At 49.0% G+C, this 18,840-nt stretch overlaps 1 protein-coding gene across 1 annotated transcript in view; it reads left to right on the forward strand.

Annotated features, from left to right (window-relative positions):
* The window catches only part of INSR (insulin receptor), a 129,837-nt gene that overhangs the window by 70,500 nt on the left and 40,497 nt on the right, over positions 1-18,840 (forward strand). The window contains exons 3-7 of the mRNA XM_075611227.1: positions 14,189-14,510; positions 14,903-15,051; positions 15,824-15,968; positions 17,640-17,854; positions 18,627-18,753. Coding sequence (XP_075467342.1) covers positions 14,189-14,510; positions 14,903-15,051; positions 15,824-15,968; positions 17,640-17,854; positions 18,627-18,753 — 958 coding nt within the window. The remainder of the gene's footprint in view (positions 1-14,188; positions 14,511-14,902; positions 15,052-15,823; positions 15,969-17,639; positions 17,855-18,626; positions 18,754-18,840) is intronic.

The following is an 18,840-nucleotide window of genomic DNA, read 5'->3' on the forward strand; positions in this document are numbered from 1 at the left end:
CGCAGATAGCCCTACGCCAGGCCTGCATAACTTGTACAGTGAGACGGGCCGAACTGCTCCAAGGAAAAAAGATTTGGGCCGCACGGGTAAAATCATCATCATCATCATCATCATCATCATCATCATCATCATCATCATCATCATCATCATCATCATCATCATCATCATCATCATCATCATCATCATCATCATCATCATCATCATCATCATCATCATCTCTCCCCCATATCTCCCCCAAAACCCATCATCAACCTTTGCGAGACTCCCCAACGATCTCTTATACCCCCATCTCTCCCCCTCACCCATACACATAATACTCCCCCTCCACATCAAACACACAATACCACCTGCACACCACACACATCCCACCCCACCCTGCACCTCACGTCACTCTCCCCCCTGCACCTCACGTCACTCTCCCCCCCTGCACCTCACATCACTCTCCCCACCTGCACCTCACATCACTCTCCCCACCTGCACCTCACATCACTCTCCCCCCTGCACCTCACATCACTCTCCCCCCCGAAACTCACACCAGTCCCATTTCAGCAGCCCCCCACAACAGCCCCCACAGCCCATATCAGCAGGCCCCCTAGCCAATTCCATTTCAGCAGCCACCCACCATATGTCAGCAGCCCCCCCAGTCCATTTCAGCAGCCCCCCCCCATGTCAGCAGCCCCCCCATGTCAGCAGCCCCCCCCATGTCAGCAGCCCCCCCATGTCAGCAGCCCCCCCCCAGCCCATTCCATGTCAGCAGCCCTCCTTCCCATGTCAGCAGCCCCCCCTCCCATGTCAGCAGCCCCCCCCCCCTCCCATGTCAGCAGCCCCCCCTCCCATGTCAGCAGCTCCCCCCTCCCATGTCAGCAGCCCCCCCCTACCATGTCAGCAGCCCCCCCTCCCATGTCAGCAGCCCCCCCTCCCATGTCAGCAGCCCCCCCCTCCCATGTCAGCAGCCCCCCCTCCCGTGTCAGCAGCCCCCACAGCCCATATCAGCAGGCCCCCTAGCCAATTCCATTTCAGCAGCCACCCACCATATGTCAGCAGCCCCCCCAGTCCATTTCAGCAGCCCCCCCCCATGTCAGCAGCCCCCCCATGTCAGCAGCCCCCCCCATGTCAGCAGCCCCCCCATGTCAGCAGCCCCCCCCCAGCCCATTCCATGTCAGCAGCCCTCCTTCCCATGTCAGCAGCCCCCCCTCCCATGTCAGCAGCCCCCCCTCCCATGTCAGCAGCCCCCCCCCTCCCATGTCAGCAGCCCCCCCTCCCATGTCAGCAGCCCCCCCCTCCCATGTCAGCAGCCCCCCCCTACCATGTCAGCAGCCCCCCCTCCCATGTCAGCAGCCCCCCCTCCCATGTCAGCAGCCCCCCCCTCCCATGTCAGCAGCCCCCCCTCCCGTGTCAGCAGCCCCCCCTCCCATGTCAGCAGCCCCCCAGCCCATTCCATTTCAGCAGCCCCCCGCATGAATGAATTACCCCCCCCATGCTTACCTGACGATGGTGGTGGCTGCAGTGGCAACAGAGATGGCGGCAGGGAAGCGCAAGGGATGCGCGCTCTAGCAGCAGAACCGGAAGTTCCGGGTCGCGCTACACTACTAGAACGCGTCACCCTGCTGGGGCAAGCTGAGGGGGGGGGGGAGCGCAGTCACACAGACACTGCTGGAGCGCGCTCCTACTTAATGCTGGAGCGCGCTCCTTGTGTCCTTACCAGGGAATGGGGGTACAAGGGGGGGTTGAAGGGGATCCGTTGCTGGCCGCACCGGGTGCCCCGGAGGGCCGCATGTTGTGCAGGCCTGCCCTACGCGTTTGGGCAGCTAACAGCTGACTTCATCAGGGGTATACTCACCAAGCGTGGAAACCTGCATATATAGACAGAATGGTTTGAGCTCATTGGCTAATAGGAAAAAGCAAACCAGACAAAAGATTGCCCTGATATAGACATAAGGAAAACAGCACTATGAGAGCACGTCGTCTGCGCTATCACACCTTCGAGAATAAGGGCCACTGACTGATGACGACGACGACACTGAGTTTGAATTGGGGGGACATGGTTCAATTCCTGCTGTTCGCTCCTTGTGACCTTGGGCAAGTCACTTTCTCTCGCTGTGCCTCTGGTAGAAAATACATTGATTGTAAACTCATATGTGTCTGTAACAATACTATGTGCTGCGTACCGCGCACTAAATACTGTAATTGTGAAGCGCTTTGGGACAAAAAGCACTATATGAAACAGTTATTATTGAAAAGTTTTAGCTGAACGTCATTTAGCTACTACGTCATGGTGTCTGACACGCCAGGGAAGGGCTGCCAACAGATTTCCTGGGGCCCAGGACTAGAGTTTTGAAAACTTTCACCCCCCTAAATACATACAATGCCCCCACCACTTAAATACATACAAAACACACTTACCTTGGTGATGGTCTCCGGTCTCTGGTGCCCCACCTCTCCCACAGCTGTTGTGGGCTTCCTGTTGGGCTTCCCTCTCTCCCACGCTGTTCGGGCTTGTCTCCCTCACTCTCCCGCGCCGGGCCTCTCTCCCTCATTGTCCCCTGCTGGGCCTCTCTCATATGCCGGTGCGAACTACGACGTCAGAGAGAGGCCCTGCACGGGACAGTGAGGGAGACCCACAGCTGGGGAGAGACAGGGCCCGGCGGCCGGACAAAGCAGCAGTTGGGCCCAACTTTTTTTTGCCTGTCTGCTGGTCTTCTCGTTGCCACCGGGCCCCGGTTCTCCCCAGCTGCGAGCCTCCCTCACTATCCCGCACCGAGCCTTTGTAACAGGGTCACAGAGAGTGCAGGAGAGGCAGGCCCGCAGCCTAGGGAGAGCCAGGGGCCGGCGGTAACGAGAGGACCAGAAGTTGGGCCCAGCCTCTGGTCGGGCCCAACTTTCAGTTCTGTCCAGGCCCCCTGCAGCCACCAGGCCACTGGCTTCTCCCTCCCCCCCCCCCCTGTGGCCGGCTCAGCCCCGCGACGAAGCTACGTCATAATCCAGTTGCTCGTTTTTGCCAAACACTATTTCACAGGAAGGAGGACTCTTCCGCGCTGTCCCCCTGGCACTCAAAGGGTTAAGGCAACATAGAGTTTACAATCTAGGTTTGGTGCCTGAGGCACAGGGAAAAGTGACTCGCCCAAGGTCTCAAGGAGCCAACACTGGGATTATAACCCAGTTCCGCCTATATGTGTGTGTGGCACTGATTTTGTATTATTTCTTAATGGCGGAATAAAGGTAATGCCTAAACTTTAGTAAAAGTTCAGAATTAAACAACAAAATGTCTGATATTTCTTCCTTTCATCCCAAAAAGGATATATTTTTTTCCCCCAGTAACTGAAATATAATGGAATTTGAGGGTACAATATACTTTGCTTTTGTAACCAAGCTTCATTTTTAATCCCATAATTGTATGAAGGATGTGGTTCAAAAACCTGATATAAGAGGCCCTCTGCTCCCCTGAAATTCCCAGTACCACTACTTTTTGCAAAGGCCATTTTTCCCCCTCAGTTTTCATTTCCGTAAATGAGGCCATTTTGGAATTCACATTGAGGCTCCGCTGCCTTTGGTATGCAGCGTGGCAGGAATTACCGGCCGTTCCAGAGGCCCTGGATCAGATTACTGGGGAAAGGTTTTTTTCATTATTTTTTGTTTTGATTTTTTTTTACGAACAAGCACAACAGCGTCAGGCTGCGGCCTACTGCATCAGCTGTTGAACCAATGTCCACAAATCTGCAGGATTGCTAGGGGTGCTATACTGAAAGAAAGAGAGCATTTTAATGGAACGCGTCTGACTTCTATCAGTGAGAATGAGGCTGACCCCCCCCGCCCCCTTTACTGGGAGGCTGACCCCCCTTCCCCCTGATCTGGGAGGCTGACTCCCAGATCAGAGATGCAGAGACTCGGTGAGAGGTCTTCTGACACAAACTCTTTTTAGAGCCACGTGGGCTAACAAACGTATTTATGAAGTGGCAGTGGGACTACACGGATCAAGGAATATTCTGTCTTCTTTTTTTTTTTTTTTTGCTATTCATTCCCCCGCCACCCCCCCCCCCCCCAAGCGCAATTGCGCGGCAGCAGTTTGCTGGCAGCGAAGGGGTTAAACGGAACCTTTTGTGCCTCTATGTATCCATCTTCACGCTTCATTTACCGCAGCGGAAACTAGGATTTCCGATTTTGCTGGCTTTAAAGGCGCAGTTGTCTCTCCAGACTCGCAAAGAAAATAAAAGCAAGTGGGGTTTGAGTGTTCTGTGGACCAAAAAAGAAAAGCGCTTTGGCGGCGAAATATTGTCATTGAATACGGAAGGCGATAAAAATAAGTGCATGTCACTGTAAGTTTACGTGTCCAATTAAAATTTTATCAAGCTCTATCTATTTGTAATTTTTTTTTTTTTTTTTAACCGTACTCATCTTTAGGGTCCGTCCGCGGTGGAATCTTTGATCTGATATAGAAATGTCGGGGGCCATGTTCTTCTATCCCTGGCCACGTTTTTTTCCCCCTCATCTGGCCCCATGTGACTTCATGGCCTGTTGCCGTGGCGATGATGGGGACGTCACTGACTCCGGTGACCCATGTTCTGAGAGAGGAAGGGACAGGAAGTTTGAGTAGCTAAACAAGTGACTCCCATCTGGAACATGATGGACCCAGGAGGAAAGGATGTTACCTGCAGATAAGAGGAATCCACTTCCGTTCTACCAATCCCCCATTGGTTTTCTGATTTTGTTAATGGACTGAACCTATGAATAAATCAGGGCGTCATCTTGTCTTGTTAATGGGTCCGTCTAACTTAAGTGAACTAAGTGACATAGGTTACATGCAGCTGATCGACACCTTTTAAAAAGATGTTATAATAAAGTAGCGTCCGATAGAGGGGAATCGAACCTCTGCGTTTACCGTCCGCAGAGGGACAGCGTTTCGCTTTTTTTGTTATAATTCCGAAGTGCGGGATAACCGTTTCTAGCGAGTAGAATCCTGCCTGTGCAGCCAACACAACATAGTCAAACAATTCTGCTCCAAGTACAGGTCTCCTCTAAGACAGAGATACAAACTAGAGCTCTACTCACTTGTTCATAATGAAGTTCTCCATTTAATGTGGCAGCCACGGTTCTGGGGAAGGAAAGTCTTGCTGCATCTGTATTTGTAAATCATTTCCCTAAACATTTCCACATTAAACAACAATCGTTAGAGAGGTTTTGCCATCTTTATATAATCTCGTTTGATGATCAGACTGTTATCAGTCTTCAAATGTGCAGATAAGTTGTTGTTGTTTTTGCGGTGTTGTGTGCAAAGTAATTACGAAGCCATTCGTGTGAATCGCAGGTTAGCATCAGCCGTGCACAGCATCTGGAACAGGAAAAATGGAGCTCGGCACATCAAGCAAATTAAAAACATTTTATTGTGACAGGGATGGGTGGGCAGCAGATAACTCTGATGCGTTTCGCGCTTAGCAATCGCTTTCTCCGTGTAAGTGGGGTGGAGAACAGGTCAGACTGGTCTAACAGGCTACATCTGTCCCTATTATCCATAAACCCCCATTTGGCGAAAAAAAACATTAATCTTATTTGTCCACTAAACTTTGAGTGAGATTATTATCACATACTACTATCAAAACAGATGGGCTGAAAGTTTCTGAACACCTTGAATTGGTTTTCTGGACTTTGGTTCGATATTTGCTATCTATAATTACGAAGCCATCATTGGAGGTGGACAGATGTAGCTGATTCGCAGAATCCAGTGTTCCCCGTAAAAACGGAGAAAACATAAATGTATTACAATATACAAATGGGTCAAACAACGACACTGCGTTTGAATTGGGGGAGCCTGGTTCAATTCCCGGTGTCGGCTCCTTGTGACTTTGGGTAAGTCACTTTATCTTCCTGTGCCTCCGGCACCAAAATGATAGATTATAAACTCATCTGGGCAGGGACTGTGCCTGTAATAATCCTATGTGCTGCGTACCGCGCTCTATACTGTAATTGTGACGCGCTTTGAGTCCCGTTGGGAGAGAAAGTGCTATATGAAATAGTCATTATTATTATTATTATTATTATTATTAAAACCATTACTTAAACCATTACTTGAAGGGGGATCGAATCTTACTAAAGAGCCAATTACACGTGAGACGCTTTAATATTTCCATTGTCTGACCCGCTACGTGGGACTGCCCCTTTAAGAGAGCAACCGTTGTTACATTTTACAGGGCAAGTGAAGCGTGTAACAAGGTGATCGCATTAAATATATGGGGGCAACTGATGTGTGCGAGAATGTGATTGCGACTTTTAAAGAGGGTGGTCCCGATTAAAAAACAAAAAAAAGAAATGTGATCTCCAGCGGTTAGCTGTGTGTGTTATCCTGGCCTTTTAAACGTGTGATTCCATGAAACTGTGGGTGGGCACCAGATGTGTGCACCAGAGTGACCCCACTAAGGTCTCATTAGACCAGGGGTGGTCAACTCTAGTCCTCAAGCCCCCCCAACAGGTCAGGTTTTTAGGGTATCCCAGCTTCAGCACTGATGGCTCAATTAGTCCCTGCTTCAGAACATATGGCTCAATCAGTCCCTGCTTCAGCACTGGTGACTCAATCAGAGGCTCAGTCTTTGACTCTGATGGAGCTACCTGTTGGGTGTGGGGGGGGGGGGGAGTGGCCTGAGGACTGGAGTTGAGCCCCCCTGCATTACCCGATGATGCGTATAGGGAGGGGGTGATCTCTTGGTTTCCTTGTGCCTCCCAGGCCCCCTCTTCAGCTAAGCGGGGTTAGCCGCTCGTGACACTGCCTCTAAGGCCTCGGACATGGTGAGAAGAAGTGCGCTGAGCAGCGCGGACGCTCATGCTCTCCTGCTCAAGCAGGAACTTTTTAGTGTCCCTGCATGAGCGTCGGCGTGCGCGCTTGTAAATGCTGCGTGGGAGGCGGGGCTAATGCGCCACGGCGCCGACGTCACGGACTGCCATTGGCTTTTGGCAGTCACGTGACGGGCCCTCCGCTTCCCTCAGCAGCAAAATTTAAACTTGCCTGTCTCCTGCATTTCCGCACGCATGCGGAAGCGGCTCCTAAAGCCGCGCTGATCACAGAGGCAGGGGGTAAGTGCATCTGCTCAGCACGGCTCAGCACGGCTCAGCACGGCCTGCTGCACCATGTCCCAGGCCTAAGGCGGAGTCCAGGGTCAGCGCTTAGGCGCTGAGGCGCGCTGACGCTTGGCAGTGAGCTCCTGCAACCGCAATGAGATCGGCTTTAGCAGGGGCTCGCGCAGGCGTAGCTGCTAATTTTTTTTTAGTTTGAGCGCTCACGGGAGCGCAGAGCCGGTCACGTGAGCGGTTCGCCAGTGAGGGCGAATCAGCTCCGTGACGTCACTTGTCCGCCCCCTGACACGGCCCCGGACGGCGCGGGAACTAAGGCCAGGAAAAGCACCCGCTTTCCCTCGGCCTCAGCGCGCCTCCGTACGGCTGCAGTCACCATGGACTCAGCCTAAACCTCTGGCTTTGCTCTCACCCATTTTTCATTTGTGTAAAGAAACGGGGATAGTGTACTAATAACATGGAGAAAAAAGATGATATTTAGCAACAATTCCTATTACTGCAATATAGGGAGAAGGCGATTTCCCCCCTCCCCCCTGCGTTTCTTACAGCGGCACATCTTGGCTCTCTCTGTCAGCTCATTTTGAACTTCTGTTGTTGTTCCTGTTTTCAAGGAATCTTTCCTCCAAACTGAGAGCAGAGAAACCCACGCTCTGGCATATTTCGTATGTCATGCAGATGTATTCAGCATTGTTATACAGTGTTGCATTTTTATTTTCAGCAGTGGGGTGAATATTCGGTTCCGGACTATGAAATGTGACTTAAGAGCGCAAAGCACTGTAACACCGTCTCTATCATTATTACTGGTGGTGTAAGGTTCTGTTTAGTAGCTGTTTAAATTCAGAGGTAGACCATAAATACTGTACAAATTTACAGAAGATACTGCAGTAATCAGCACTGAGTTATAAAATTGTTTTTAAAACTACACTTTTTATAACTCCTCCTATTGCTCCATATAACAGCTCCCTATAACTCCTATTGCTCCATATAACCGCTCCCTATAACTCCTCCTATTGCTCCATATAACTGCTCCATATAACTGCTCCCTATAACTCCTATTGCTCCATATAACCGCTCCCTATAACTCCTCCTATTGCTCCATATAACTGCTCCATATAACTGCTCCCTATAACTCCTATTGCTCCATATAACCGCTCCCTATAACTCCTCCTATTGCTCCATATAACCTCTCCCTATAGCTCCTCCTATTGCTCCATATAACCGCTCCCTATAACTCCTCCTATTGCTCCATATAACCTCTCCCTATAGCTCCTCCTATTGCTCCATATAACCGCTCCCTATAACTCCTCCTATTGCTCCATATAACCCCTCCCTATAGCTCCTCCTATTGCTCCATATAACCGCGCCCTATAACTCCTCCTATTGCTCCATATAACCGCTCCCTATAACTCCTCCTATTGCTCCATATAACCCCTCCCTATAGCTCCTCCTATTGCTCCATATAACCCCTCCCTATAGCTCCTCCTATTGGGGTGTGCGTGTATTTGCTGTAACCTCGGCGCAGAAAAGGTTGAGAAATAGGGCATGGGAAAAACACTACAGGGTTAGAATATAAACCCTTCCTACATACAGTACTACAGGTGACTGGTAAAGGGTGCAAATACCCCAGTGGGATTTCTAAGTAATCCCCCCGGCTGGGTCTGGCCACCTCAGCACGGAAGGGGTTAATCGCGTAGTTGCTTTTCTGCCGTTGCACCGAGAGGAAGGGGGGGAAAGGGCCGTTCCCAGGTCTGTCTGCCCTGAGCAGCGATGGGATTGGCTAAGTGTGAGGGCGGCGCTTGGGCAGCTGCTGATTCGTGGCGTGGAGTAAGTCAGGAGCTGGAAGGGATTCCTCTATGTGTATACTCGCTCTGTCATAGTGTGTGTGCGTCTGGCTATATTACTCCCCGTATCTGTCTGTGCGTCTGGCTATATTACTCCCTATATACATCTGTGCGTCAGGCTATATTACTCCCTATATCCATCTGTGCGTCTGACTATATTACTCCCTATATACATCTGTGCATCTGGCTATATTACTCCCTATATCTGTCTGTGCGTCTGGCTATATTACTCCCTATAGACATCTGTGCGTCTGGCTATATTACTCCGTATATCTGTCTGTGCGTCTGGCTATATTACTCCCTATATCCATCTGTGCGTCTGACTATATTACTCCCTATATCCATCTGTGCGTCTGGCTAAATCACTCCCTATATCTGTCTGTGCGTCTGGCTATATTACTCCCTATATCTGTCTGTGCGTCTGGCTATATTACTCCCTATATACATCTGTGCGTCTGGCTATATTACTCCCTATATCTGTCTGTGTGTCTGGCTATATTACTCCCTATATCCATCTGTGCGTCTGACTATATTACTCCCTATGTCCATCTGTGCGTCTGGCTATATTACTCCCTATATACATCTGTGCATCTGGCTATATTACTCCCTATATCTGTCTGTGCGTCTGGCTATATTACTCCGTATATCCATCTGTGCGTCTGACTATATTACTCCCTATATCCATCTGTGCGTCTGGCTAAATTCACTCCCTATATCTGTCTGTGCATCTGGCTATATTACTCCCTATATCTGTCTGTGCGTCTGGCTATATTACTCCCTATATACATCTGTGCGTCTGGCTATATTACTCCCTATATCCATCTGTGCGTCTGGCTAAATCACTCCCTATATCTGTCTGTGCGTCTGGCTATATTACTCCCTATATCTGTCTGTGCGTCTGGCTATATTACTCCCTGTATACATCTGTGCATCTGGCTATATTACTCCCTATATACATCTGTGCGTCTGGCTATATTACTCCCTATATCTGTCTGTGCGTCTGACTATATTACTCCCTATATACATCTGTGCGTCTGGCTATATTACTCCCTATATACATCTGTGCATCTGGCTATATTACTCCCTATATACATCTGTGCGTCTGGCTATATTACTCCCTATATCTGTCTGTGTGTCGCTACATTACTCCCTATATCTGTCTGTGTGTCTGGCTATATTACTCCGTATATCTGTCTGTGTGTCTGGCTATATTACTCCGTATATCTGTCTGTGTCTGGCTACATTACTCCCTATATCTGTCTGTGTGTCTGGCTATATTACTCAGTATATCTGTCTGTGTGTCTGGCTATATTACTCCGTATATCTGTCTGTGTGTCTGGCTATATCACTCCGTATATCTGTCTGTGTGTCTGGCTATATCACTCCGTATATCTGTCTGTGTCTGGCTATATCACTCCGTATATCTGTCTGTGTCTGACTATATCACTCCGTATATCTGTCTGTGTCTGGCTATATCACTCCGTATATCTGTCTGTGTCTGACTATATCACTCCGTATATCTGTCTGTGTCTGGCTATATCACTCCGTATATCTGTCTGTGTGTCAGTCTATGGAACAGTCTGTGTCCTCAGCTGTAGAAAGCCTACAGTGATCTTTCTACCATCTTTGAACAACACTGTCCTCGCCACTCCCCAAATTACAAACAGGCACAAATGGAGCAAAATGGACACAGAGCTCTCTGATACATTGATACAGATTTTAAGCAGTATGAAGCGTTATATATTTGTCTCTACGTGTGAAACACTGCACTCATCTGTGGAGCAACATGACACGCATAAATGTCGGAGCCTCACACAACTCCGGACAGTCCCAGGGTCACTATTAGAGGCCTAGTATATATGTTCGGTAATGTTTAATTCCTCAGGAGTGAGGGTGAGAGAATCTCCTGACTCCCGGGCACAGATTAAGTGTGGGGGCAGCTAATCAATAACAGATTTATAGGGTCACTGGGTGTGCGGCACGTGATAAAATGATTCATTATCAGCGGAGCTGCCTGAGAAAAACAAGTGACCCATTTAACACCCCTTCACACCCAGAGTGCACCTCAAACGCATTGCGCAGGCATTAATCCCACACGTCATATTTCTCCAGAATTGGCCCAATTTTTGGAATGTATATAACGCTGCATCATACGTAAGCTTCTGCATATTTCCTGGTTGTGTCCAGTGGCATCTATTGCATTTATATTGCAGCGCTAGTAGCCGTGCCGTTCCTGGGGAAGTGCTGGTTTGTTGTAAGTTGGGATGCCTTTAAAAGGACTTTAGTGTGAGCTTTGTACGGTTCAAATGGTGTGTACTGAGAGTTCCAAACCTCACAGGTCTCTTCTTCAAGTGTACAGAACTTTCCAACCTCACAGGTCTCCTCTTCACGTGTACAGAGGGAATGTGAGAGAAAGTAAAGGGGGATTGATGGAAATATTGAGGATGCCAAAAAAGTGCAAGATGGAATCATTTTCCTTGCAAAGAAGCATGCCAGACTAAGAGGTCATGCTCTGCAGCTGGAGGGAGGGATGGCAGTGGATATATGGCCTCCCATCGAAGGTGGTGGAGACTAATACAGCAAGATGTTTAGGACAGACACAAGAGGATCCTAAATCTATATCTATATCTTCTATCTTCTATATATATATATAGTTTTGAAAACGTTGTATATTTGCTGTGCTATGGGCAATCTGATTGGTCAGTTGGTCTGTCACTCACCATCTGGCCAATCAGATTGGTCCGTGGCCCGCCCCCGCACGCCTCTCATTGGTCTGCGTGGTTCTATGAACTCACCCGCCGCCGCCTCACCTCTTCCCCCCCCCTCACAGCAAACCCAAGCGTCCCTGGCGCCGCCAGTACCGCTACCCACGGGCATCAGCGCCCGCTCCTCGGCACCTCCTCACCTCAAACCCCCCCCTCAGTCACACCAAAAGCAAGCCTCCTCCACCTCACCTCTCGACACGCCGCCTCCCGCCCAATGCACTCACGCCGAGTCGCCGCCGCCGCCGCCTCTCACACGCTGCCACCTCCCGCCTGCCCACTCGGCTCTTCTCCCAGGGCCCTGTTTTACCACCGGGAGCGCCAGGGAAGGGGGGGGCACTGACTGACTGACGCCCACACACACATACTGACTGACGCGCGCACACACACACACACACACTGACTGAAGCGCACACACACTGAGTGATGCGCACACACACTGCCTGACCCGCACACTGACACACACACACACTGCATGAAGCTGTAAAGGGGGGGGCGGGGGACGGAGCTGTAAATGGGGGGGAGGAACCGGACCTGTAAAGGTGGGGGATCGGATTGATGAACGGGGGAAAAACAGAGAGGGGGGAGACAGGGGAACAGAGCGAGAGGGAGGGGGGAGACGGGAAGAGAGAGAGGGAGAGACGGGAAGAGAGAGATGGAGGGGGGGAGACGGGAAGAGAGAGGGAGGTGGGAGACAGGGGAAGAGAGGGAGGGGGGAGACAGGGGAAGAGAGCGGGAGGTGGGAGACAGGGGAAGAGAGAGGGAGGGGGGAGACGGGGGAAGAGAGAGGGAGGGGGGAGACAGGGGAAGAGAGAGAGAGGGAGTGGGGAGACAGGGGAAGAGAGAGGGGGGAAGAGTGAGGGAGGGGGGAGACAGGGGAAGAGAGAGGGAGCGGAGAGGGGGGGAGAGGAGAGAGGGAGGGGGGGGGGGGAAGAGAGAGGAGCGGGAACATTACATCCTGGGCAACGCCGGGTATATCAGCTAGTATGGAATAAATACAAGGGTGAAATTGGGTTTGGCGCTTCTGAGCAGTTTAGAATGGGTGAACCAATCAGTCCTCGTGTGTTGGAAGCAGCTGAAGTAGAACCTGTTTTTCTGAGTCTTTAAACTGGGGTCTTCTCTTTCTCTCTATATATTTATCTTTCTCTCTCTCTCTCGTTCTCTCTCTCGTTCCGTCTCTCTCGTTCGTTCCCTCTCTCGTTCGTTCCCTCTCTCTCTTTCTCGTTCCCCCCTCTCTCAGTTTTTTCAGGCCACCCTGTTGACAGCCCTGACGCAAAGGGATGGGATTAACCTGTGGGTTTTTTTCTTAATGAGACGAGGCGGTGTAATTATTCCATCATCTTTCCCTCTGTGAGCCAAGTTAAAGCACAGAAAGAGGCAAATGTTTGGCTCGTATTTGCAGAGGTTAGAAATAATCCCAGTAGTGCTGCATGATGGGATAGAGTACTACTGCCATGTATCATTGCAAACCTCCAGATTTCATTTATTTTTGATAAAGATATTGAAATAGACACCTTTCTGTTTGGTTTTTAGTGTATTCAGCAGGTATGTATGTATGTATGTCTATCACGCTCTTTATTACTTGTTCTTGTTTAACGATAAATATCTATATTTGGGTCAATTTCAGTTAATTGGCTTAAATCCTGTGACTTCATGTGATCCCTTACCAGTAATTTCAGCTCTTCTGTGCGAGGCTCGCTAATTGGGATTCAGTATCACTGATTTTTAGCATCCGTGTCTCTTACTGGGGATAAAAATAAAATGAAAAAATACATATTTATCCATTAAAATGCCACCAGATACCCAGATCTCACGGATTTGTTGCTATTTCTGCAATTCACCCCAAACTGGAGTCTGTTTTAGTGCATGCCTTTTCTTCCATAAAGTTTTCTGACCCTAATAGTAATGCTAAACTATAGGACTAGAATACACACCCACCCACCCCGATTCTAGCTTTTCAAATACTAACAAGTACAGTAATGTGTATAGGTGACATTAACCCCTCTGCTGCCAGGGGGGCTGAGGAGCGCAACGCGGTGATGACACTTCTGGCAGCGAAAGGGGTTAACTGAAAGTATAAACATTTCACAAACAAAAGCCCTTTATTTACACTACAGCATACAGTACCACTACTTGTTATTCTTATTTTATTTGTGCGATTCCCAGGGGGACAGTTGATGAATTAGCAGCGAAGGGGTTAAATAGAAAAAATTGTTCTTTGCAGACAGCAGCATCCTACTGCAGGGGTGGGCAACTCCAGTCGTCAAGAGGCCACCAACAGGTCAGATTTTCAGGATATCCCTGCTTCAGCTCAGGTGGCGCAATCAGTGGAAGACTGAGCCACTGATTGAGCCACCTGTGCTGAAGTATGTATATCCTGAAAACCTGACCTGTTGGTGGCCCTTGAGGACTGGCGTTGGCTACACCTGTCCTAGACATTAGGGCTTAGAGCATGCCATTTTTGTGGAGACTAAACATCTGTCCTCTTCTCTTTGCCACTTACCCCTCCCCCCCCATCTGTCGGCGTAGTGTGCCCTGCGGACTGCAAGTGGCGCGGGTGCACCGCGGACAGCCAGTGCTGTCACAGCGAGTGCCTGGGCAGCTGCCAGGAATCCAATAACCCGGCCAAGTGCACGGCGTGCCGCAATTTCGAGTACAACGGGATGTGCGTGGAGTCGTGCCCACGGGGGTCCTACAGGTTCCAAGGCTGGCGCTGCGTGAACTTCAGCTTCTGCCAGGAGCTGCACAACAAGTGCAAGAACTCCCGGGACACCGCGTGCCCCCAATACGTCATCCACAAAGGAGAGTGCATGCCAGAGTGCCCCTCCGGATACATCACCAACACCACCACGTGAGTATTTGTGTGTGTGTGTGCGCCTCTAGGAGACGGGGGTCCCTTCTGATAATGTACTGTGAGTCCGTGGGTCGGTTTTGATAATGTACTGTGACAAACCCCCCAATTGTACCGAATAAGCAGATGGACTACATGGTTTTTGGTCCTGTAAGACCAACCTATTGAACAACGTTTTTGTGTGTGTGGGATGCCTCATAGGTTGGGAGACTTTCATAAGAATAGATTCGAAGTGGCTCTATCCAAACCAAATCCAGAAACTAGAGTGGTACCTATTTGTATGTGAGAAATGTTGGATTGTCTTCTATGAGTCTTTAGGTCACTTCTGGTAATGCCCCCTGCAGCACCACTGGGGATACTATAAACCTCTCTCTTCATCCCTCCCCCTGCAGCCTGACCTGCTCCCCCTGCGCTGGACCCTGCCCCAAGGTCTGCAACTTTTACCAGCAAGCCAAGACAATTGATTCTGTGACGTCCGCCCAGGAGATGAGGGGGTGCACCGTGGTGAACGGGAGCCTGATCATCAACATCCGTGGAGGGAGTGAGTACCAAAATCCAAACATTTTGGGGGTGTAAAAGGATTGAGGACAATTGTGTAAACCCCTTCACAAAACAGTCCATATTTAAGAAATTGGGCTAGTCCCTAAGATATCGTCCTCAACCAAGAGACATCTTATAGCCCAAGTGCACAGGCCATATGGAATAGCACTACTTAGTGAATATGGACCAATATGTCACGGTAGCCACACACCATTAATGGAAAGAGAGGACATCATGTCATTTTGACACACAGCTGCTCGGAATATGAAGGACAGGAAAGGATTTTATAGGGCCAGGGGTCTCACAACACAGGCAGATTGTGTGGGGCCAAGTGCCTCTTATCGTCCCTCATTCTCTGTTTCTCCGTTTTGTTATATATTCAATAATAAGGGGAATATTTCCAGTCCCTGGCAGGATGTTAGATCACAAAATGTAGTGAAAATATGAAAAAGAATGCCCATTAAAAAAAAAAACGAAAATGGTATATTACTATGTGTACATAAACCACCCTCCAAGCACAAGGGTGTATAATGTTTCGCAAGGAAAGAGGATAGGCTAATAAATACGTTTTAAATAACTATATTTAGCATGAAAAAAATGGATCAATGTGTCGGTCCCCTTTATGGTCCCTGAACCAATCCTGAAGACGGTCCCATAAAGGGACTGAAATGTTGGTCCATTTTTTTATTTTCATGCTAAATATAGTTATTTAAAACTATTTCTGAGCCTATTCTTTTTCAGATTAAAAATGTCAATTTTCTTTTCTTCCCCAGATAACATTGCAGTGGAGCTGGAAGCAAACCTGGGTCTAATCGAGGAGATCACGGGATACCTTAAAATCCGCCGCTCGTACGCATTGGTGTCTCTGTCGTTTTTCCGCAAGCTGCATTTAATCAAAGGCGAGGTGCTGGAGCCCGGGTGAGGAAATAAGCTGAGCTGACCATTGGGTTTAAGACGCAGTCCACTTAAAGCAGCAAAACATGTAGAACTGCACAATTTTATTTTTTATTACAGGTTGGAAGCAGAGGGTCTCAGGAGGTGAATGGTGTTAATTTCAGCTCGGGGTACGCCCTGCTTTCAGAGATAGTTACCTTGGGGGGGGGTGCCGGTATCTGCAGCCAGAGAGATTGTGTGCCTAACAATATGGCGTTTAAATATCCCACGTCACGCGGGCCAATAGGAAACCGTGACGTCATCCCTTGTGGCTTTCTATTGACCCGTGTGAGAGGCTTTAAGCTGGAGAGAGATACCGACACCCCTTACGGAGGTAAGTACCTCAGGAAGCAGGGGATCCCAGAGGTGAAATTAACACTTCAGCTCCGGAGACCAAAATGAACCAAAGGTGTGGTGTCATGTTAAACCGCTCACCTGCAACTTTCTTACCCCTTCATAAGACATTGGATAAAGATGTACTGTATATGATTCATTTAAAAAGTGAAGAGTTATCACCAAGAGGTTGGACTGAAACCTCACTAATGAAGGCACTCGAGGGTATGTATCGAAAAATATCAAATCATTTATTTCATAGCAAAGTACAATAACAAAAGTCGAAACTGTTAAAATCACTTAAAAACAAACATCAGCGCTACAAACCAGCATCAACCCGCATAATGTCTTCTCTTACAAAATGGAGCCCTATAATGTAGTCACAGCCATAGACACTCGAGTCCCTGTCGGTGTTCCTTGGAGTCTAAGGCCACCTTGGAACACTGACACAGTATTAGTGTGTTTCAGTCCAATTTCTGGTTCTCTTGTTTGATGATGCATATCTTATACCTCGGAGGAACACCACATCTATATTCTCAATTATTGGATATATTTTTGATTAGGGTGTTACCTTACTGTGAACAATTTATACCGGCACAGGTTTGTTTCTTTGTACAGTATAGCATTACATCAGGAGTGGTCAACTTCACTCCTCAAGGGCAACCAACAGGTCAGGTTTTAAGGATATCCCTGCTTCAGTCAACGACTGAGCCACTAATTGAGCCACCTGTGCTGAAGCAGGGATATCCTTAAAACCTGACCTATTGGTGGCTCTTGAGGACTGGCGTTGACCAACCCTGCATTAGATAAAGATGGTAAAAAGTTGCCCAAACGTGTGTTTACCATAGAAATGTTAAACGTTTAAAATATATATATTAAACTACTTTTACTTGCCGGGTTTCCAAGAATCTATTTTGAAACTGGACCCCGAAAAGCATTTGTTTTGCCAGTGGCCCCAGTGTGTAAAGTGCACAAAAATATGTCTTCATATGTAGAGATTCCACATAGTGGGATATGTTAAAAACTGCTCTCTTTGTCCTCCCTTTTCATTGCCACTTTCTGTATCCTCACTCCTGGTTCTGTGATGCAGATTAACAGCCCTTTCTTCCCCCCTCCCCGCTCTTCCTGCCCTCTCTTTCCCCCTCTCTTTCCCCCTTCCCCGCCCTCTTTCCCCCTTCCTCTCTTTCCCCCTTCCCCACCCTCTTTTTCCCCCTTCCCCGCCCTCTCTTTCCCCCTTCCCCCGGGAAGTGCAGGCCACAGTCCTTGGTTCACATTGGTCCCAGCAGGGACAGCCCCTGTAATGTGATCTCTGTGTATTCTCAGGAATTACTCCTTCTACGCTCTGGATAATGCCAACCTGCGGCAGCTGTGGGACTGGAACAAACACAACCTGAGCATCACTCACGGCAAACTCTTCTTCCACTACAACCCAAGGCTCTGCCTGGCAGAGATCCACCACATGGAGGAGATCTCGGGGACCAAGGGGCTGCAGGACAGGAATGACATAAGCGCCAAAACCAATGGGGACCAGGCGTCCTGTGAGTGCCCTACTCATAACCCCCTACTTTTTTACTGAGGGGCTCTCATCCCACTGGCTGAGAGACAGATCCAGGTGTCGTGTGCGAGATGGTGGTCCTATTGAGATCTGAGGGGTGGGGGTAATACAGGCATACCCCGGTTTAAGGACACTCACTTTAAGTACACTCGCGAGTAAGTACATCTCGCTCAATAGGCAAACGGCAGCTCACGCATGCGCCTGTCGGCACGTCCTGAACAGCAATACTGTCTCCCTACCTGTACCGAAGCTGTGAGCAAGCGGGGAGACTATAGAGCCTGTTACACATGCGTTACTTACATCAGTTCTGCACATATATGATGATTGCAGTACAGTACATGCATCGATAAGTGGGGAAAAGGTAGTGCTTCACTTTAAGTACATTTTCAGTTTACATACATGCTCCGGTCACATTGCGTACGTTAATGCGGGGTATGCCTGTATTGAAGTCTTTGATGGCTGCTGATGTATGTAAGAGGGGCATCGTATTGAGGTCTAGTGGGGCAGCTGATGTGTGTAAGAGGGGGATCCTACTGTATATAAATCTGTAGCGGGATCTGGGCCCTCACATAGGAGCAAATTGAGCTAGTGGCAGGGAGATTCCTGACCCACAGAGCTTACAATTCAAATACAGAGGGGTGTGATGATACAGTACAGAGGTAATTTAACACAGATAGGCGAGTGTCCTTGACCTGCAGAGCTCACAGTCCTAATCCTTCCCCTGCTCCCACTGATTGTGGCGGTTTCCCCTACAGGTGAGGACGACCTTCTGAACTTCAACTATATAAAGACGTCGTACGATAAGGTCCTGTTAAAATGGGACGCGTACTGGCCCCCAGACTTCAGGGACCTGCTGGGGTTCATGCTGCATTATAAAGAAGCGTAAGTATCCGCCTCTCTAAGAGGTAATCTCACCAAAGAAGAGCTGGCAAGCGTCCGCCTGGAGGGGCTTATCTTGTGTATATATGT

The sequence above is a fragment of the Ascaphus truei genome, chromosome 8 (assembly GCF_040206685.1).
Source record: "Ascaphus truei isolate aAscTru1 chromosome 8, aAscTru1.hap1, whole genome shotgun sequence".
Taxonomy (NCBI): domain Eukaryota; kingdom Metazoa; phylum Chordata; class Amphibia; order Anura; family Ascaphidae; genus Ascaphus; species Ascaphus truei.